This window comes from Colletotrichum navitas (genome assembly GCF_030913465.1).
Source record: "Colletotrichum navitas strain CBS 125086 chromosome Unknown LY79scaffold_8, whole genome shotgun sequence".
NCBI lineage: Eukaryota > Fungi > Ascomycota > Sordariomycetes > Glomerellales > Glomerellaceae > Colletotrichum > Colletotrichum navitas.
The window spans coordinates 224,852-245,312 of NW_026850554.1; the positions used below are offsets into that span (position 1 = coordinate 224,852).

General features: G+C 56.4%; 8 protein-coding genes across 8 annotated transcripts; 3 read left to right on the forward strand and 5 right to left on the reverse strand.

The window, feature by feature from the left end:
• Positions 1 to 696: 696 nt before the first annotated feature.
• LY79DRAFT_666654 (fungal-specific transcription factor domain-containing protein) lies at positions 697 to 3,903 on the forward strand (the record flags this gene model as incomplete). The annotated part of the gene is made up of 4 exons (XM_060563259.1): positions 697 to 1,046; positions 1,140 to 2,015; positions 2,078 to 3,020; positions 3,082 to 3,903. 4 exons carry the CDS (start codon positions 697 to 699, stop codon positions 3,901 to 3,903), a joined length of 2,991 nt encoding a protein of 996 aa, XP_060418139.1.
• An 841-nt stretch (positions 3,904 to 4,744) lies between these two features.
• LY79DRAFT_587394 (uncharacterized protein) lies at positions 4,745 to 5,694 on the reverse strand (the record flags this gene model as incomplete). Its single annotated transcript, XM_060560768.1, has 3 exons — positions 4,745 to 5,160; positions 5,228 to 5,470; positions 5,682 to 5,694. 3 exons carry the CDS (start codon positions 5,692 to 5,694, stop codon positions 4,745 to 4,747), a joined length of 672 nt encoding a protein of 223 aa, XP_060418140.1.
• A 1,296-nt stretch (positions 5,695 to 6,990) lies between these two features.
• On the reverse strand, positions 6,991 to 7,799 carry LY79DRAFT_382646 (uncharacterized protein). Its single transcript, XM_060552871.1, has one exon. It carries the CDS (start codon positions 7,629 to 7,631, stop codon positions 7,092 to 7,094), a length of 540 nt encoding a protein of 179 aa, XP_060418141.1. The 5' UTR covers positions 7,632 to 7,799; the 3' UTR covers positions 6,991 to 7,091.
• A 991-nt stretch (positions 7,800 to 8,790) lies between these two features.
• LY79DRAFT_625094 (soluble quino protein glucose/sorbosone dehydrogenase) lies at positions 8,791 to 10,252 on the reverse strand (the record flags this gene model as incomplete). Its single annotated transcript, XM_060562091.1, has 4 exons — positions 8,791 to 9,028; positions 9,085 to 9,446; positions 9,500 to 9,886; positions 9,953 to 10,252. 4 exons carry the CDS (start codon positions 10,250 to 10,252, stop codon positions 8,791 to 8,793), a joined length of 1,287 nt encoding a protein of 428 aa, XP_060418142.1.
• Positions 10,253 to 12,967: 2,715 nt separating this feature from the next.
• LY79DRAFT_507648 (glutathione-dependent formaldehyde-activating enzyme) lies at positions 12,968 to 14,086 on the forward strand (the record flags this gene model as incomplete). The annotated part of the gene is made up of 5 exons (XM_060553847.1): positions 12,968 to 13,207; positions 13,270 to 13,344; positions 13,404 to 13,450; positions 13,505 to 13,703; positions 13,763 to 14,086. The coding sequence occupies 5 exons, from the start codon at positions 12,968 to 12,970 to the stop codon at positions 14,084 to 14,086; spliced, it is 885 nt and encodes a 294-aa protein (XP_060418143.1).
• Positions 14,087 to 14,163: 77 nt separating this feature from the next.
• LY79DRAFT_666658 (GRF zinc finger protein) lies at positions 14,164 to 15,477 on the reverse strand (the record flags this gene model as incomplete). Its single annotated transcript, XM_060563260.1, has 1 exon — positions 14,164 to 15,477. The coding sequence occupies one exon, from the start codon at positions 15,475 to 15,477 to the stop codon at positions 14,164 to 14,166; it is 1,314 nt and encodes a 437-aa protein (XP_060418144.1).
• A 256-nt stretch (positions 15,478 to 15,733) lies between these two features.
• LY79DRAFT_382783 (WD domain-containing protein) lies at positions 15,734 to 17,468 on the forward strand. The gene is made up of 3 exons (XM_060552872.1): positions 15,734 to 16,099; positions 16,172 to 16,397; positions 16,456 to 17,468. Exons 1-3 carry the CDS (start codon positions 15,927 to 15,929, stop codon positions 17,092 to 17,094), a joined length of 1,038 nt encoding a protein of 345 aa, XP_060418145.1. The 5' UTR covers positions 15,734 to 15,926; the 3' UTR covers positions 17,095 to 17,468.
• Positions 17,469 to 17,841: 373 nt separating this feature from the next.
• Positions 17,842 to 19,934, reverse strand: LY79DRAFT_508028 (DEAD/DEAH box helicase; the record flags this gene model as incomplete). The annotated part of the gene is made up of 2 exons (XM_060553887.1): positions 17,842 to 19,516; positions 19,573 to 19,934. 2 exons carry the CDS (start codon positions 19,932 to 19,934, stop codon positions 17,842 to 17,844), a joined length of 2,037 nt encoding a protein of 678 aa, XP_060418146.1.
• Between the last annotated feature and the right edge of the window lie 527 nt (positions 19,935 to 20,461).

A 20,461-nucleotide genomic window follows, 5' to 3' on the forward strand; every position in this document is an offset into this window, starting at 1 on the left:
CTTGACCGTTCAGGCGAGCGACCGGGGCTCCCTCTTGTCCCTGCCACCTTCCCGTCGCCGTGTGCGCCTTCTCCGTCCGCCTCGATTCGACATGCGTAATCCTGTCCTGGGCTTTGGTCAGATCCTCGACTTCTAGAGAGATCCCAGTTGACTGCGCGCATTTTCTCCGCACATATTTATGGCCATTATACTTAGGGACTCGGTCATATTACCTCGACCCCCCACCTCCTCCTCTTCTACCTTTTGTCTAGACGCCTAGCTCTAGCTACCCTTACTTAGCGCGGCGTTAGCACGAGAAAGGCGAGAGAGAGGAGGAAAAAAAAAAAAAAGGCCCTCGTCCCTCCTGCTATCCGTATCACTGCCGAATCATGTGTGGAGCTGTCGCTGCGCAGGTCGAGATAGCGTCGCAGTAGCTGTGTATTCCCCAGCACTTTGTATGCCTCGCCGAAGTCTTCCCGCCCTCAATACCCGATAATCGCTTACCTCGAATTCAAAAGTGTCGCTTCCTGCTCCCATTCAGCCGAGTCAGCCTCCACCTTCCCCCCCTCAACTGCTCCGATCGGCCGGCGGAGGCCTAGAAAATCCAATCCGATCATAGACCTCTATCTCCAACCCCCCTCCCCGATCGAAAGCCCACCCGCCCGTCCGAAGCGGGAAGAACGAAAAAAGAAAAAAAAAAAAAAAAAAGCAGCCACAATGCCCGCCCACTCGCCGCCCTCACCATCCCTCAAGCCCACAAAGCGACCGCGTCAGGGCTCCTACGACGCCGACGTATCCCCGCCCGCCTCCGCCGGCATTGACCAAAGCCCGTCCGCCGCCGAACAGAACGATCCGCTCGCCAGCGCCGGCGCAGCTTTGGCCACTGCCGAAAAGGTCGGAGGCAAGGCTGGCCAGAGCAGCAACTTCCGCAACGTGAGCGCCTGCAATCGCTGCCGTCTGCGCAAGAACCGGTGCGACCAGAAGCTGCCGAGCTGCGCGAGTTGCGCAAAGGCTGGAGTTGCATGCGTGGGCTATGACCCCATCACGAAGAAGGAGATACCCAGAAGGTATGTCGCCGTCTCGGACGGTCCGTCCTGGTACTTTGTGCAGGCAGTGAGCGCTGTTAGTGTCGACCGGGTTTGCTGACTTGTGTGGTTAAGCTATGTCTTCTATCTAGAAACGCGCGTTGAGCAGCTCGAAGCATTGCTCACCAAAAATAACGTCCCCTTCCCGCCAGCCGAGAACCTGGAGCCGTGCTCGCGCGTGGGCGCCGACGTCGCAAGATGGAACACAGACGCCGCCTCCTCGACGCGCTCCGAGAGCATCGAAGGGTCTGGTCCCGCAAGGAATAGCATACACCGTCCCGATCTAGAAAAGGCCAAGAAGGCGGAAACCGGTGGCACGGGCATGCTCGATATCATCAGCCCTTCCAAGCCAAGATCTCTGGCCTCGGCCTCGGGCGTCTCATTCAACCGCGTCGTCTTCGCCGCCGTGCAATACTCGGTGTCGGATCATAACGGGACCCAGGACCGGACCGGGGGCAAAGGTCTGCCCATAGGCAGCGGAACGTCGATGCGGGATTCTTTCTTTGGACTTCACACAAAACCTACGATTCGCCCGGCCAACTTTCCCGAGAGAGATGTGGGCATGAGACTCGTGACGCTCTACTTTGAGCATGCGAACCCGCAAATACCCATCCTCCACCGCGGCGAGTTCATGCAGATGTTCGATCACGCGTACACTAGCCCAGGCGGGCCGCGAGGGCCGCGGGAGCTATACATGCTGAACATGGTCTTCGCGATAGGATGCGGCGTAATCGTGGGCGAGCCTGTGAAATCCGAGGGTTCGGGCGCGGGTCCTCGCAATCCTGCAGATGCGAACAATTTTGGCCAAGCCCAGCCGGAGGAGTACCACGCTAGTGCCCTCGTCCATCTCGAAGCTTGTCTTGGTAACAGCGGCGGCGGGTTAGAGGTTTTGCAGGCTGTGCTGTTGTTGGCTAATTTTGCGCTTCTGAGGCCAGTGCCTCCCGGCCTTTGGTAAGTCACACTCATATCAAAGTATTTCTCGGGTGGTATGTGATGTTGATAAGTCTTTTCAGGTACATTATCGGCGTAGCCGTGCGTCTAGCTGTGGACTTGGGCCTGCACTACGAGGACGGCAGCGACGTAGAAACAGCTATGCTTGACCCCTCCGGTAAGGTAAAGGACGAGAACGGCGACATGGGCGAGGCTGGAAACGCCCAGTCGCGCGAAAGGGGAAGACGGCTGTATATCCGGGATATGAGGCGGAGGTTATGGTGGTGCACATACTCCCTGGATCGCCTGGTGAGCACTTGCGTCGGGCGACCTTTCGGCATAAGCGACCAGGTCATCACAACCGAGTTCCCCTCGCTATTGGATGACCAGTACATTGCGCCGACCGGGCTCTTGGGGATGCCCGCAAGTTTGTCTGAGCCGAGCTATAAGCATGTAGCGTATCACTACTTCAAGCTGCGGCTGCTGCAATCCGAGATTCTGCAGGTGCTGCAATATAACCAGACACAGGTCGTGCGGGCTTCTGGTCAGAACCTGACCAACTCGGATATTCACACCCGCATACCGTCTCCGTTCCTTGTCAGGTTCGACTCGTTCCGCTCGTGGCGTATCGACATCGATCGCAGGTTATACCAGTGGAAGAATTCGGCGCCGACGCGGGAGGAGACGGGCGTCGCGTTCTCGACAGAGTTCTTGGAGCTCAACTACTGGCAGGCCATCATCATGCTCTACCGCCAGAGCCTGAGCGTGCCCGCTTTGTTCGAGGGCGAGTACAACCCATCTAACGAGGTGAACAGTCCGACGGCGTTCCAGGCGGAGCTGCGGGAGGACGAGGACAGGATCTACCTCAAGGTGGCCGAGGCTGGGCAGAAAATACTGCGCATCTACCGCCAGCTCCATCTGAGTGGGCTGGTCAGCTACACCTATCTTTCGACACACCATCTGTTCATGGCCGGCATTTCATACCTCTACGCCATTTGGCACTCGTCCATCGTCAGAAGCCGACTCGTAAGTGACTCCCCCATCTTTGCGAACCGAACGTGGACAGCTCTGACGCAATGCGCAACAGACCATGGACGAAGTGGACTTTACAATCTTGGCGGCCAAGTCAGTCTTCACCGACTTGATCGACAAGTGCCCTCCTGCCGAGACTTGCCGCGATGCCTTTGACCGGACAGCAAGGGCCACCATCAAGATGGCCAACTCGACTGGCGGCTTCAACCAGGTGCCACAGCGTAAGATGCGCGAGAGCAGGTTCGAATGGAGCTCCGCCCCGAGTGACGGGGCATCGATCCCGGGCGCTAGCAACCCCCGGCGCCGCCAGCAACACCAAGGCCAACAGAACAATTACCAAATGGACCTGACACTATCCGATACTCTCTCATCACCCAGCCTCTCTGTTGCCGGAGACCTGCCTCCGCGGAGCTCACCGCGCGCCGCCGACTTCAACATGATGGCACAGGGAAGCCCCTCGGAGATCGACCCCGCCTTCGTCGCGTCGCCGCCGGTCCCTCGCCACCTAGCAGCCGAGCGATCCAGCAGAGGCGGCTCGTTTCTGGCCCAGCAGCAGCAGGGAGGGTCATATAACGCGGGCGAGTACGCAGACGTCCAAACCATGGATTTCTTCCAGAGCCTGCAGGGCAACCCGAATGGAGAGCTCGGCGGGTCCGGTGACGTGACGACACCGCAGCTTGACCTGGGGTTCGGTATCAACTGGGATAATATGCACCACGATTTCAGCGACGGCCAGCAGATGAACATATTTGACGGGTTTTTCTTTGGCAGCCAGCAACAGCAGCAGCAGCAGCAGCAGCAGCAGCAGCAGCAGCAGCCTCAACAACAGCCGCCGGATCAGCAGCAAGCTCCCACCGGGAGCGGGAACGCGAATTGAAGACGGGGGATTGCGAGCCTAGCCTGTCCAACGACTTTTGAAGTACCCCGGGCACTGCTTTCATGCGGGCGTTGCGGATGACGTATATGCGAGCGGATCTACTCCGATTCGTGGGAGACGTCCATATATACGATTTCTTGTCTCTTTTCTTTTCTTGAGCCATACATACTAAGAGATACGAATGACAGAGGCAACGATCCGCCCGGGAGGGCGCGGTTGCGTGAACGAGATCAGCTCGGAAACACGGCCATAGAGCCCATGGACTTGAGTGGTGTGAGAGGAGGACGAGGGCTGGGTGGACCAGTCCATACAAACCAAAACTGGGGATGGAGGGCCAGACCGGGACGCGAAAAGGGGCCAGTGTTCGAGGCATTCTGTATTGGTATACCCAAAAGAGCGGGGGCGAAAGTGAAGTGTGAGGGCCGAGGGGATGAGGATGAGGAGGCTTGATGTTGGCATGGCGGGAAAACCAGGCGCGCTGTTAGTTGATTACGCGGGTCACGATGATCCAGCGCTCACATACTCACAACTGGGCGAAGCCGGTCAACTGCATCATTCGGTGCGAGCAACTTAATCAGCCTTGAGAAGAACGGTCAAGCCCGTCAACGTTCCTTCCAACCGTATTATTTCTGCCATCCGTGCAGGTTGTAGAAAAGCTATGCTCATGTCTCTTGCCGTGTAGTCATCGCGAATACAGCCCTCCTCCTGATACTCATCGAATAATCATACACTGAACAAACATATCTCTCTTAGCCGTCCCTCGCCCCCCCCCGAGCCAAGCTTCCAAGATCATCAGCATCCATTGATACAATCATCTCTGCCAGAGTCCATCAAGGGCTTGTTAGTCTCTCTTCACCTCCTGGCTGCTGCCCGTGCCGTTGGTGCTGTTGTTCACGGCAAATTGCTGGAAGAGGAAGGTGAGAGGGTACCCGAAGAAGGCACCAACCACGCACAGGGCTGTCGCGAACAGGGTCCAGACATGCCATGCCCAGTAGCCAAAGAAGGGAACGAGGAACTTGAGCCACTCGCCAACCTGGTAGTGGTCCTCCTGGCTCACGATAAACTGGCGCTGGCGGTTGCCGACCGTGTTGGAGTCGCCGTGGCCGCGGGGCAGCAGGTTGCCATTGGCATCGACGGTGCGGGTCTCGAGGCGAAGGACAACAACGAAGTCGACTGGCGCGTTGTAGAAGGGCACGAACCAGAGGCGGAAGTTTTGGCGCATCTTTACGTAGAGGATATTGGTCTTTTGGTCTTGGACTGTGGAAAGGTCAGTATTGCGCAAGGGGCTTGAACTCGTGAGATGAGCATTCCATCTGCTACGTACCACAAGACTCGATTTCCATGTCAATCTTGGGGCTCAAAATACGGTACCAGCGGTAGACCATGAGGATCAACCAGCGCGAGTTGATGGTGAAGAGGAAGGGGATATTGATGTTGCCGAAGGACGGAACGTGGCAGAAGGGGTGGGTGAAAGCGGCATCCTCGGCAAAGTTGGAGTAGAGAGCATTAAGCTGCTTCTCCGGGGAGCCCTGGACCAGATCCCGGATGACGGTCTTGATCTCCTTCACTGTGGTGGAAATGTTAGTGTAACGAAGCGAGCTCAGAAAGTACAAGAGGTTAAGTGATCGCGATGCATTGCACTCGGCGATAGGTCAGAGCCGCCCATGGGGTTTGGGGCTATGTGCAGCCGCATATCTTGGCTGAAGGGATCTGCAACTGGGGCCACATGCAGGCAGTGCGTAGGAGTTGTTCTGCTCAAGGGCAGACGACATGCGTACCTGGATGATCCATCTTGCGCCGTTTCAACTAGGAGTCTGTCGTGTAGTTAACAGTGAAGGGCGGTCGATGATGTCAAACTGCCGACAAGCGCGTCCGTCTGTTGATATCAATCAAGTCAAAGAAAAGAGCCTGGCGAAATATCCGCAGTGTTGTTTGTAGATTCGGCGTAGCACTGCTGAGCAAAAGACGATTGTAGGTCGGAAGTTGAATAGCCAGAGAGAAGGAGGGAGGAAAGCCAAACGTTAAGAAGGAGGAGGTCCCAGACCGGCTTACAGCTCTGATGAATTCGCGGGGGTGCGAGGAGCTATGGCGTCTCACAACAGCTTCCGAGGCTACTTGAGTGTCGGAGGCGGAAAGGAAAGGAATTGGGGAAAGCACCTCTCAACAATACGGATGGGTCATGTGCCTGGGAGTGAGAACCTTGAGTCCTTAACCCGAATTCCTTGTGAAGGAAAGCTGCGAGTTGCCCTTCCCTAGGAGGTCGAAGCTCGTAGGTGATGTCATTCTGAAACTATTCTGGAGCCTGACGTGCGTTCATTTGTCCCCTCTAAAACAGCGTCTGGGGAAAGCATGTGAAATGCGACTCATGACCTGTCATTGGCCAATCCCACCGGGCCCCACCTGCAAGTTGCTGTTTGGTTTTTAAACCTGACAGGGAAGCTCTTCACCTGCTTGGTGGCTTGTAATTCATTGTGGGAAATAAGCAGGCAAGCGCAGCTTGGTATTAAAAGGCTACCGCATCCAATTCCACTGCAAAAGGCTCCCGAGTATCTACTACAACACCAACTAAACAAAAGTAGGAAATCTGACTTGCGTTCTTCACCTCTGCCTCTCAAATGCAATGTACCCCTCACAACTTCACTGGACGCTCGATCGCTGCCTTCCCCAATCTTCTGGTCCAGCCGTGTCGAGAGGCGTCAGCAAAGCCAACCAAGCGGCAACCCTTTCGTGTACACCAGCTACCGAGGTTGCACGTCAGGAGCCGCCGTTGCCAACCATGATCAAGGGGTCTCTGGATCAGCCGTATTCGGGAAACACCCAAGACCTGCATTTCGGGATAAGGGAATGTCGAGCTTCGTATTGAAACCGAACACGTCCTCCCGCCATCCCTCTCGTAATTTACACGAACAGTACAAGGAACGACCCTCCAATCTTCCATCCCATCTCTCCTTCTCCCATCTCCCTTCGACGCGCAACCACCCGTGATTCGTTAGATCCGACATTCGTACAGCGTTTGCTCATCGCTTTTTTCCAGAGGCATCACCCTTGCGGCTCTTCACCAGGGCGCATAAACGTTTGCGATGAGCCTGATACATTACAATATGGCCTCGGCTGTAAAGCGGTCTCTTGAAAGGAAAATGATAATAAAAACAAGAAAAAAATCAGACCCAGGTATACTCGCGCCAACTTCAGTAATCCCGACTCCGCCGACGGCTCTCGGCTCGGTGACTGTGCCTCCGCGAGCTACTGTGCCGCCGCCGCCTCCTCTCCGGTGTGTGCTCCTCAATCACAACCACCTCATCTTCCTCATCATCAGTCATGACCCTTGGGGGCGGCCGGCTGGCTCTGCGTTCGTGCATCACCGGCGGCGCAGCTTCGACGATGGTCGGGCCCGGTGGCCTGCTGATGCTGTCTCTCTCCCTGACCCTCACCTCCTCGGTCGCGATTACTCTTGCGCGAGGGCTGCGATGTCTGTGGTGGCGATGGCGGCTTTTGGAGCGCCGCACAGAGACGACGGATGCTGTACCGGTGTACACCGACGAGGATGAGTTGTCGACCGGCCGGCCGAAATTAAGGCACGTGTACACCATCCACAGAATGAGCAGGAAGCCGGCGACAGCACCGAGGGTGATGCCGACTATCGCGCCAGAGCTGAGGTTAGAGTAACCACCGTAGGTGGCCGGGACCACGACCACGCCGTCGGCGGTTTGACGATGGAAGACAGGCATCCTGTGCCCAGTCGTGCTGCGCTTCGGGAATGACGCAGGCAGGCTACACTATGGTGTGGCGGCGCGTCGCAAGGCAGGCGCTTGCGGAGGAGGCGCGATAACGGCTTCGGAGGCAGAACGGTAAGGCTGTCTGTCTCGCACAGACTGTCGCAAAGGTCGCTGCACAGCACTGCGCGGGCAGGCGGCTGTAGGGTAGGTCGTGATGCACGCGAAGACGTTGAACGAAAGCACAGGCTGGCGGGCGCGGCCGCGCGCCACGGTATTCTAGTTAGATCCCGTTGGCCGCGACGTTGCAGTTTTGCAAAGCCTGAGACAGAAACCGAGGGGGCGTCGAGATGTTGATGCCGCCGGTGTCAATCAATCCCGTAGATGATAGTGCAAATGCTCGGACCAAAAACAGCATGCGTGCTGGCAGGGTTAACGATCGATACGATGGAGGGGCCCAATATGGGATGAAGGCAAGAGTCAACTGTTCGGCTGCGCGAAAGGCTGGAGAAGAGACGGATGGAAGGAAATGGATGGATGACAACGGGGAGGACGGGATGAGTGAGATTACCTAGGAAAGCGGGATAGTGACTTGTAATTGGAGCGCTGCGCTATTGGTTGCATCTGCAAAACACCACCAAAAACTCACACTTGCATTTGCACTTCCCTGTTACCCATCATCGCGACAGGCACACGGGGCCCTGAGAGGCACCCCCCCGCGCCCGGTCGGTCCACTGCAACCCGGGCCGATGCAAGGGGAGGGGGGGTCGCCGTCGCTGCGCGGCAACCAGTCAATCTCTCCCCACTTGCCTTGTCTTCGGCAATCTCGGTGGGAAAAACTGTTTCGTTCGCCTTCTTTGGAAAACAGCGCTTCCCTTACCAACCCCCGCCGCACACAGGGTTTTCCCATGAGCAATCCGCGTCTGCCAGGTACATCGCCATTAGCGCTTCAATTGACGTCTGGGACGAGCTGGTCACAAAAGCAACCCCAACTGCCGCACCTCTTTTTATTGCTACTCAATCCCGGAATGTCCATAGTATCGCAGAAGAACTCCTAGATATGTGCAACGAACACTTTACTAAGAACATGCATAATCAGTAGGACAAATGTCCGTGAAACCTGGATTTACAGCATTTCCGTCCTTGTATAAGAACAGTACGATTCACCCGATCCCTAGGCGGGCACCGTGAGGACGAAGAGCTCGCCAGTAGAATCGCTGACCATGAATAGCCTGCCCTCTTTGTCCCAAGCGAGTCCAACAGGTCTGAAGCAGCTCCCAGGGCAGACAGCGTTCTCGCTGTTCCACGCAACCCTGATCTCGGCAGATTTGCTGGTTGACGCAGCAGTGGGCTGTCCGTCGACACCAAATTCTACCTTGCTTAGACGGTAGCCATCAGGGGGCTGTCGGTTCCTGCAAGCATCGTCAGCTTTCGCCTGGACACGACCACGTACGGCTCCAAGACTTACCAGCTACCGTGGAAGGAGATGTAGGCAGATCTTCCGTCGGGGTGGAACTTGATGTCCAGAGGCGCCATGTGGGCAGTGAAGGTGAGACGCGGTGCAATCGGAACCGTCTGGCAGTACTGGTCTGTAATGTTGCCTGATGGGCTTCCCTGAATCACTTGGCTCCCCACCTGGACATCTGGCACGCCGGTAACGGTGCTGGTCTCCCAGACAGCAAAGCAATGGGGGTAACCATAGTTGGCCCCCTTCAAGGGGTTGAGCGCAGCCCTATAGCTGCCGTGGTAGTTCAGTTCCTCGCCAGGGTTTTCGTTGTGGACATCCACGCCGCTGCGCTCCATGTCATCCAGGGAGTTTTCGACCGACCACTAATACAATGTCAGCTGGCAGGCATCTTCCGCTGGCCGTATCAAACACATACAATGCCGCCGTCCTTGGGGTTCTCCCCAACGCCGACACTGTTACGCAGTCCCCAGCCAAAGACTTCGCCGGAGGTGTAGGGCACGGGGCCGTCTGTGAGCTTGGTCAAGTCAAAGGCGCGGATTTGGCTGCGGCCAGACGAGGCCTCGGCCGTTGGAAGGTCGAGATTCGGGGCAGATCCACGAGAAACGAGCAGCACATTCGGCTTGTCCTTGGGGATCAACAGAGTGCGGGTTTGATGGTTTCCGGTCTGTGCCATGTCGTTGATGATAGAGCGGGCTTGTCCGACAGTGCCAGCAGCGGCGTCGTAGGGATAGGCCAATACATCCGTGGGGGTTGACGCGTAGATAATCTTGCCGTCGGCAGAGAGTGCAATCCCGTGAGTGAGCTGGACGAGTGTTAGTGAACCGCTGCTAAACAGGCATCCAGATGAAGAAACTAATTAGTTGCCTACGTTTCCATTGGGAATGAGTTGCTTCTGGGAAGCCACACAGACATTCACGCCGCCGTTGTCTGTGAGCTTGACATATCGAATACCACTGCCACCTTGTTCGACGATGAGCAGGTTGCCTAGTCTATCAAACTCAAGGCTGCGAGGTTCACTGAGCTGGTTCAGGATGAGTTTCGCAGAGTAGCCGGGAGCGAGCTGGGGTTGCGAGACGGGCGTTAGGTCGGCGCATTGAGCTGCAACTGCTGGCAATAGAGCTACGCCCAAGGCCGCAACCACTGCTACGAATGATTTGACGGATGCCATATGATTATCTTTACTTAGACAGTGGAGTTGCTGCCGAATGGTGCGTAGCCGTTCTCGTGGGACGCTGAGATGGGCTGGAAGACAATCGACTAGCCTGTGGCCTTCAGAGATAGCACGTATGTAGAGCGAGGGATTGATACCTAATGCTCATGTAAGAAAGAGCCAGTGTTAACAGAGAAATTGGGAAGGAGACGCGGCGTGCTTCCTGCTTTATCACATGGCGGCCAAAGACAAGAACGGCCTTCAGGTGCGCTCGATATGGCTCGACAGGGGCGGCAAATCTTCGTCCGCCCTTACCTGCCGCAATGGAGATCAGATGCCAACATTTGCAAGCTTCTTGACGCTCCCCTGGCAGACCGAAAGCGGGGATGGTGGTTCATCGATCTTGGCCATCATTCCTCCTCCTCCTTCTCCTTCTCCTCCCTGTAACTTAATCCTGCTTCCAGCAGCTCGCAGCTAGGGACCGTAGCAGAACCTATATGGGGTATGACGACGTTTACTATCGTATTGAACGCCCTTCATTCAAGTCAAACCATTCAGCCACATAGAAACATGTTTCGCTTCTCGTGTAATGCAACCGACCGAAAGACGCTGTGGCCTAAGTAGGTACGCAAGCCTGGGAAACTTGTTTGCATTGGTTATCTGGTTTTTTTACTGCTAGACCACTTCTGCATCGCCGAATCCAATCACGTCGTATGCGATGCAACGAACTGCCGGCGGACAACTTCCCATCATGGCAGCTCCCAAGACGGAACGGAACAGGGATACATAAAGGAAGGTGCATCCACCCAAAACCAACTCCAAGACCTGTACAACGGTCATTTTGACCCATGGTCAAATGACGAAAGGATCCAGAACAAGGCAAGGTTTCTAAAGGGCCATATTGATGAATCGTCTGTGGCAGTGAATGCCGATCACCTTGGCAAAAGTCTACATGCTGGGGTAGCTTGGGAATGAAGAAGGCAGTTGTGCTCGAGTGATGGGCTCGGGTCAGTGACGCGGCGTGAACATGTACGTTCCTCCGCGATTGAGATTCTTCCCCAGGATAAATAATAGCCGTCACATTAAGGTTGCCGCCTGCGAAGGGTGGAGAGCTCTGTACTGTACAACCGGGAGACAACAGATGTGTTGATCACTGGACGTGGTGGTTCGGTGGTTCGGTGCGGGGGTTCTCAATTAACCAATTTCTTTAAATGATACGAGCCGGCGGGGATCTGAAGGGGAGGAAGGTTAGTGTTCTTGGCGACGGTGTTGCGCATTTTGCCGATTGGATGGAGATATTGTTGCGCAACTGATTAAGCAATGGTGAACGGCTCGAGATAGCGCGGGGTAAGAGCGGAACGACTGGAGGCGAGCAGAAAGCATCCGGTGCCTGTGTGTGCCGACTTGTTTGGGTATGGTTGATTCTCTCGCGCGCATGGCAAGCGGTGAGCTAGCTCATCTCGGGGTCCGAATCACGGCAGACTTTCATTATCGGCCCTCTCCTGCCAAATAGCGAATGGACATGATGAATTCGCAAAGCAGTACAGAGCCGATCCAGTGCCTTTGGTTTCGCCGGATCGTCTTCGTCTCCCGAGTTCGAGTGGACCGGAGTGAGGCAATCCGCCTTCAGACGGCACCTCGGCGCGATAGAAAAGTCCACCATAGCCCCCCTTCCCCACCCCCGAAACGGCACGGCCCAGCGGAGGTCACCGCTCGGCCCTGGGAAGTGAGTGTTCGTCTCAACGTCGTCCCCAACATGCCAGATCTGCTCTTCGGAAAGACTCGCTTAAGCAGAGTAGGTCTTCCAGCGACTCAACAAGTGCCGGCCGCTTGACCCATTGCAGGCTGTCCCGTGCCATTTCCAACGCCGCTGCCTCCCCGCGGCGACGACATCTCACACCGACTGACCGACCTTCCGCCCCAGCCGAGCCGGGATCTACATGCCAGTGCGAATCCCTTTCCGTAGCCGTGTGACAAGGTGACACCACTGCGGCGTGTAGCATGACGTTTGCTCACAGATGTACAAAGGCAATGTCTTACATGCACGACTTGCGTAGAAACTCAACCTAGCCAAAACTAGGCAGCCCTTCTCGAATGAACACCAGAGGGCCGCCCATCAGATCGGTGAAGATTTCGTCCCTGGACGTAGAGTCAGACCAACCTGGTACCTCATAACACCGCTCCATAGATGACTGAACCGCTAGGCAGCATCCACGCAAAAGTCACCTGACAACGCGGTGACATCGCGTCATTCGGATCCGCGGGCGTCGCCGTGGCTTGCCCTAAACCTCATCATTCGGATTCGCGGGCGTCGCCGTGGCTTGCCCTAAACCTCACAGGCGGGTACTTGCAAAGGGACGCCGTGCAGCCCGCCCCCGTCGCAGCCAACCAGTCTTTGTCGGTGGCTTGCACAAAAGAGCCAAAGTGTTCCTCGAGTGGCCTCCGCAGGGCCAGGAAGTTCAAACTGGCCATTATTCGCGCTGGATCGGCTACCCAGTACAATTGACCGGAATGCCCCTCGCGTATCCACCCGTTCCTTCTCAACGAAACATGAGGTTTATTAATCATTGAAGGGCGCAATGCGGCTGCATGGTGGACTATCTCAGCTCTCGGGCTCCGTTATATAAAGTGCTGTTCATCGACCAGGAACCTTCACGTTTAAGTCTCTACCTCTACTACACCCTCCATCCCATTGAACAAGCCATATTACCCCGCCACAAACACATACTTGCCATGGCCACTTCCGAAGAGCAAGAACCCAAGCGGACTTACCGCGGCAATTGCCACTGCGCCGCCTTCATCTACGAGGTCGAGACTACCGAGATCAAGAGCCTGAGCGAGTGCAATTGCAGCATCTGTGTCAAGAAGGGGGCTCTCTGGATCATGCCGCCCAGCAACAACTTCCGTTTCGTCAAGGGCGCCGAGAGCGAGCTTTCCAGCTATAAATTCGGGTCCGGTCAGATGATCCACAAGGTGACGCCTCCCGCAACAACCCCCCATGTGTTGAACCGTGAGGCTCACTTTCGTACTTGCAGTTTTGCGGAAACTGTGGTACCGCCATTATGGTGGACTTCCCCAACGGGCCACCGTCCATGAAGATAGCTTTAAATGTAAGGCGGGCAGACGACTCCATTCCATGGCGGACCTTTCAGGGTTGACAAGATTGCAGGCGCGCTCGATCCAAGAGCTTGACATCGTCGGACTAGAGAAGTTATCGTACGATCCTCAATAACCAACCCGGATCTTTCACCCTGCTGACGTCTCGAGCAGTGTCAATGGCGCAAGTTGGGGATCCAAGTACGAGGTCCCAGCCCATAAAGGTCCGAATCCGACAGCCGAGGTCGAGGGGGGCAAGCTCTACACCGGAAGCTGCCACTGCGGTGCGGTCACGGTGGCGCTCAAGAGCAAGCCCATCGACGAGACTTATGAGGACACAATTATCGAGTGCAATTGTAGCATCTGCTTGAGAGTAAGCTGCCATCCTGATCGCGCCCACGCGCACGCAAGTGACGCTAACCTTAATCGCAGAATGCGTACATCTGGCTTAAACCCGGCGCTGACCAGGTCGTGCTGTCGGGAGATGACAGCAATATCGGCCGCTATACCTTTTCCCACCGCATTCTTGCAAAGACCTTCTGCAAGACCTGCGGCGTCCCAGTCACCAACCAGTACAACCCGCTGACGGAGGAGGAACGGCATGCGTTGACCAAGGACGCACGTTATTGGCACGACTGGTCCAAGGACAAGCATCCCGTAAATGCTCGAGTACTAAATGGAGTGGATCTGAAAAGCCTCAAGGTTCGTCATGTAGACGGCAAGGCCGAGATTCTGCCGGGCTATGTGAACCCATGAACGGTTCAAGAGATATTGGTAGTGAATGAGGAGTAGCGTGCATGCCGTTGGGTCCGTTCCGCTAGGTGCAACAGTTATCAAGCTTTCGGTTTTCGATTCGCATGGGTCCAGATAGGATTGCCGTCATCGTCGAACCGACCCCACAGGAAGAACGAGCAGCTGTCCTTGCCGGGCACATTGCCTCTGTGGCACATCCAGAAGTACTTCCCATGGTTCTCCTTCTTCCGCTGCACGACCCTTAATACGCACGGAATGCCGCAGTCGCATTTTGGGGTGTGGCGCGGATGCATCTCGGCCCTGTAGTCGCGGTAGGTGATGTTGATACGCTTGTTACCGGCGACGGGGTGCGGGTCGATCGACTGTGCTGGCGCGATGCTGTGCTTCCACTCTTCCTGCATCTCGGCGTGCATGACAAGCAGCGAGTTGTGCGGTAGATGGATTGAAATCTGACCCTCGGCGTCGGCGTCCTCGGTCGAGCTGCTACCGCCGCCACCGCCGTCTCCATCCTTGGGAACGATCCGTCGCACACGGAACTCTCGTGCGACGCCCAGAGATATAGACCCAATGACGGCGCGGGGACCGAGGTAGGTCAGCTGATCGCTGTGCCACCCGACGTTCTCATGCGGTCCGTCGTAGCAATTGACGAAGGCCGAGTTGGGGGCCCACGGCTTGGGAGATTGAAACCGTAGTTTCTTCCCTCCAGGGTAGCGAGTCCTGGTCCTCGTCTGTATCTCCCGGTTCACAGCCTCGGCGACTCTGGGCTTGACCTTGACGAGCTGCGGCGTGATGCGGCGGACGTCGCTGAGCTTAGCACCGTTGTAGAGATAGTCGGTCTTTTGCGTCTGGATCTCGTCGTAGCTCTCCACATAGAAGCCCGAAGTGTGCGGGCTGGCCACGACGTTGTCAAACAGTTTGAACGTCACATTCTTCTCGAAGGACTCGGCCTCCGTCATGAGCTCGCGCAGTAGGTCGTCCGCTTCCTCCGGCGGGAGGAAGCCGTGGATCACTGTACAGGGCGTATGCTCGGCGATGTCTACTGGGTCGTACAAGTGAAGAGTGGCCCCCTTCCTGGACATGAGTTTCTTTTTGCCCGGCAAGCCCGACCCCGCGTCGCCGTCTCTAGAATTCATGGCGAAATGTCGCAGGGAGCTTTGAGCGCCAGTGACTCCACTGGTCTTCTTCGGGAGGCTTGGTGTCTGCAGAGCTTGGAGCGACTCTGCAACCGAGCCGTTATACGCCAGAAGGACGTCCAACAGCACTTCTTGGTCAATGTTTGGGTGAAGCGATGAGAGAATTGCCAGCTTCACCTCTGTGGGCTCGTCGTCGTCGTCCGCCTGTTTTTCCATAGCCGGACTCAGCTTACGCTTTTTCCTGACGAGGAAGGACTCCATGACGTTGTTGAGAAACACAGAATTGTCGACATATGGCGATTTAAACTACATCAGGGTCGTCAAAAGAGTGCACCAAGAAAGAGTCTCCAATCTCGACAGCAAACCCGTCACTCCACGGACAAACGTCATCTTCTCCAAATGTTTTCCCAAGGGCGTCGCAAGGAGGCGCGTGTGTGGCGCCTGTTCACGTGCTCGGTCTCCTAGGATGACCCCTCAAACCGTAGGCCCCGATAATCGCATCTCCCAGCACCTACTGTATGTATTGCCCCGCCATACACTGTCGACCGGTCTGCCGAGGTACCCCGGATCGGCGTTACATCACCGCCCCGGGCAGAGCTATCCCGCCCGCGTTCATATGTTTTTCTATGCCGTCTGTGTGTCTGGTCAGCATGCTGCACAAACCCCTCCCATTCTGAGCAAACAAAACACTACATCGCATCCTGCCCGCCATGGCCCCGATGCTCGAGTTCCGCACTCAGGGCTTCAACCCGTATGCCGTCAAGTACTCGCCCTACTACGACTCGCGCATCGCCGTTGCGTCATCGGCCAACTTTGGCATCGTCGGCAATGGCCGCGTGTTTTGCCTCGCCTTGACAGCACGGGGCGTCGAGATCGAGACGACGTGAGTTCCCCTTCTTTGCCCTTTCCCTCGGTCCATGAACGGGTACTGAATTCCACTCGACCGGCCCGCCAGGTTCGACACGAACGACTCCCAATATGACCTCGCCTGGTCCGAGATCAACGAGAACCAGCTCGTCGTCGCCTGCGGTGATGGCTCCATCAAACTCTTCGACCTCGGCGTCAAGGACTTCCCCGTCATGAACTTCCACGAGCACAAGCGAGAGACCTTTTCCGTCAACTGGAGCCCCATCACGAAGGATACCTTCGTCTCCAGCTCGTGGGACGGCACGATTAAAGTGGCATGTCCACCACTCAAAAGGCACCATCCGTGCTATTGCATGCTAACTCCCGTCTCAGTGGTCTCCGACCCGCGAACACTCCCTCCGTACCCTCCCCGTCGGGAACTGCACCTACTCGGCTTCCTTCCAGCCCTCGAACCCGCACATCATCTCCGCCGTCTCGTCAGACTCTCAGATCCGCATCTTCGACCTCCGCACGCCCGCCTCCTCGCGCTACCACCTAACCTCCATGATCCCTGTCCACGCCGCAGGGCCTTCCTTCCCCTCCGCCGCGCCCGCCGAGGTCCTCACTCACGATTGGAACAAATACCGCGACACCGTCATCGCGACGGGCGGCGTCGACCGTGCCGTGCGCACGTTCGACATCAGGAACCCGACGGCAGGGCCCCTGGCCGTCATGCAGGGGCACGAGTACGCCGTTCGCCGGCTCGCGTGGAGCCCGCACGCCAGTGACTTGCTGTTGACGGCGAGTTATGACATGACGGTCAGGTTGTGGGATGACCGGTCAAATGCGCCTCCGACAGGGCCGCCGGGCGGGGCTCAGATTGGCGCGCAGGTCGGGATTATGAACAGACACACCGAATTCGTCGTCGGCGTGGACTGGTGTTTGTTCGGCGTTGGCGGGTGGGTTGCGACCGTCGGCTGGGACGAGAGGGTTCTTCTCTGGGACGCGAATGCGCTCCTGGCCGGCCGATAAGAAAGTGGCGAGCAGTTGCTTGGGTTCGTGCTTTCTGGCGCTGAAGATTCTCATCCCCAAGGGAGGCGCATTTTCTTCTTCTGGCTTCCTTGTCAGGGCGTTTGGGGGTTCTAGGGAGGGGAAGGCGTGTATGGCCGCTTAAAAAAGTGATCGGCTTGAATAAGCGCTGCAAGCGGCATCCATCGACTGGCGTTGTACGGAGCGGTACTGATGTTATACTCGAGGGAAGCTTTTCTTGGACCAACACAGGGAAAAGGACCATCGTTACCATGGCAGGGTATGGCGATACCGTAATCACACATACCGAGAGGGCACACGCACAGAGAAAGTGAGAGAGAGATGTCACATATAAAAGCAGAGGGCCAAGAGTTCTTTTGAAGAAGAGATTCGGGGGGTCCATTTATGACCCGGATTTTGTTACATGGCTAACTGATTTCGTGCTCGTCTTTTCTTTTCCCCTTTGGTATACAGTGGCTTAAGCACATTTGGGTTCAGCCCGTTCTGGTAATAGTGGCAGTGACACACACAACTCTAAACCCCCGTGTCGATAAGCAAAGCCGTTCTTCCGTGCTCCGTACAAAAAGGTATGATACAAAAGGAGGGAGGGGATGGTGTACCTGGAAGGGGTAGTGAAGGTATGACGTGTCTAATTCCGCTCCGAAGTCGTCAAAACGTAGTGCCAGACTTCTTCCACTTCATCGACGGCCTTCTCTTTCTTTTCCCCCTCGTCATACTCGTGCTCAACGCCTAGAAAGAAGCCGTTTCGCGTCTGTTGAAATTGCGGTCAGAACGTCCGTTCCTGCGGGAGCCGCCGCGGGAATGGCGATCGGAGCTCTCGAGCCCCATCCTTTCAAAGGGGTCCCTGCGGGAGCGAACGCCACCACGGTCGGAGAAGCCACCACGGTCGGAGAAGCCACCACGGTCGGAGAAGCCACCACGGTCGGAGAAGCCACCACGGTTGGAGAAGCCATCACGGTCGGAGAAAGCATCCCGAGAATCGCGATCGTCGAAGCGGCCGCGGCCCACTCCGCCTCTGCCAAAGAAGGGCTCTTGTTCGGCGATGTTGAGGCCCCTAACGTTGCGCAACCCGCTCTTCTGGACGACAGAGGCGCTAATCGCTGGCGTGTTATCCATCCCCATGGCGTGGACGAACCACTCTCTCAGCTCGTCGGCCTTCTGCTGGATATCACCAGCGCGCTGTCCGAAAAGCGAAAGGTAGGCTGAGCTTAGAGTCTGCTCGCGAAGCTGGGAGGTGGCCTCTGTTACCTTTGTCGTCAGCTCCGACGGTAGCTCTTGGCTGGTGAAATCGAAGTGAGCGGCTTCAAACTCCGTGATGGGCTTGATGGGAAGACCCGCGAGCTCACTGCGGGCAAGGTCGGTCTCACACTCGGGAATGATGAGCCATCCCTCGCCCTCCTTGTCTGCGCGACCTGTACGGCCGAGCCTGTGGATGTACTGCTCACGAACCGACGGGCAGCCGACCTGGATGACGTGGGTGACATTGGGGAAATCGAGACCTCTAGCGGTGACATCAGTGGAGAACAGAATGCCGGACTTGGTATCACGGAATCTGTTGGACGCGTTGGTGCGCTGAGCTTGGGTGAGCTTGGCGTGGATTCTCCAGCTCATAATTCTGTCACGGTTGAACCTCATTCTCTGATCAACATCGGCAACGAGATCGACAAAGCCGGACGTGGGGAGGAACACAAGCGCCTTGAAAGGCATCAGCTCCGGGTTGTTGCGACGCTTCTCGATTTCCTTTTCCATCAGCTCATAGAGGGTCGGAACAACGTTGGCCCAGCCTTTGCATTTGACAACATGTTGCGGCACCTTCTCGTGAGTGAGGACGTCGTCGGTGGAGACAGTTTGGATGAAGTCAAAGTTGTCGGCGCGGACCCATTGCCGGGCTAGGGCAATGACGTTCTTGGGGATGGTGGCAGAGAAGAGCAAGGTCTGGCGCTGCGAAGTGCGAGGGTCGGGAAGCTCATTAACAATCTCCTGCAGCTCCCTCTCGAAGCCGACATCGAGCATGCGGTCGGCTTCATCAAGAACGATAGCGGCCAGATTCGGGGCGCTGATACCACTGTGGCGGTCCGAGAGGAGGTCGTTCAAACGCCCAGGCGTACCAACGAGAAGATGGCATCCTTCTCTCTGCGTCCTCCTGAGCATGTCGTTCTTTCTTGTTCCACCGACGGCGCACTGGACAACCAGACCCGTGTTGGCGCACAGCTTCTGGGCCTCGACGGCAATCTGCTCGGCGAGCTCACGGGTGGGAGAGATGATGATTCCTCGAATGTCAGTGGAGTCGGCGGAGAAACGTGCCCCGCGGGTGGCAAGCGAGGGGTCCACCGCGAGCATTCTCTGCAGAACGGGGATGAGAAACGCCAGGGTCTTTCCGGTACCGGTCTTCGCCTGGGCGACCCTGAGAGACCGTGAGTGACTGGACGGGAGGAGAGCCTAGTGTTGGGTGCAACTTACAGATCCATGCCCTTGAGAGCCGGTTCAATCGTTTTGCTCTGCACATCCGACATGGTCTCATACTTCATGCCGTCGATAATGGTGCTGACCAACCTGTCGTGCACGCCCAACTTGCGAAGATCCGCAAACTTTGTTATGGGACCAGAGGGCTGTTGAGTCTTGGCGGCTGGCTCAGCAGCTTCTGCGACAGCAGCCTCGCTGGAGTAGCGTCTGAATGCATTGATGCTGAGGGGAGCGCGAAGTGTACTTTGTGAAGACTGCGCGATGGACTTGAGAGTAACGGGCCTCGTTGTTCGGAGGGAAGGAGTCGCGAAGCTTGCGCCGCCGATGCGGGCGCATCTTCTGAGGGATTGTCGGAACATTTGGTTTGTGATTAAAGACAGTATTAACTGAAGAGAAAAACAATGATACAATACAACTCGTTTGATCGGGAGTAGGGAGCAGAATGATGAAGGGAGCGACGGGAGTGGATGGGTGAGATGTCAAAAGGACGGAGTGTTTGTTGTAACTTTTTTCTCGCTATCCAAATAACAGGAGGCGAAGCGATAACAATTTTTTCCTGGCCTTATCGGCTCATTCGCTCACGTTAAGGTGGGTCATCCCTTACAGGGGACGCCGTGTGGCTCCGACTTTTGTTCCGGTCCCACAGATTTAGCACTTGGAAGGGACGGCTGGAACACCAGAACACCCTCTTTCCTCGAATCGAACCAGCAGGACCTGTCTGCTTGACAACCTACCTACCTACCTACCCAGGGTACACCTACATACAAATACCACTACACCGTACGGTAATGGCCAATCGTTGTTTATATCTTCGAAACTCCAGGTAGCTCTAGTGTACGGCGCTGAGCAGCGTGGATCCTGCTAATCAATACCCGTACCTTCCTGT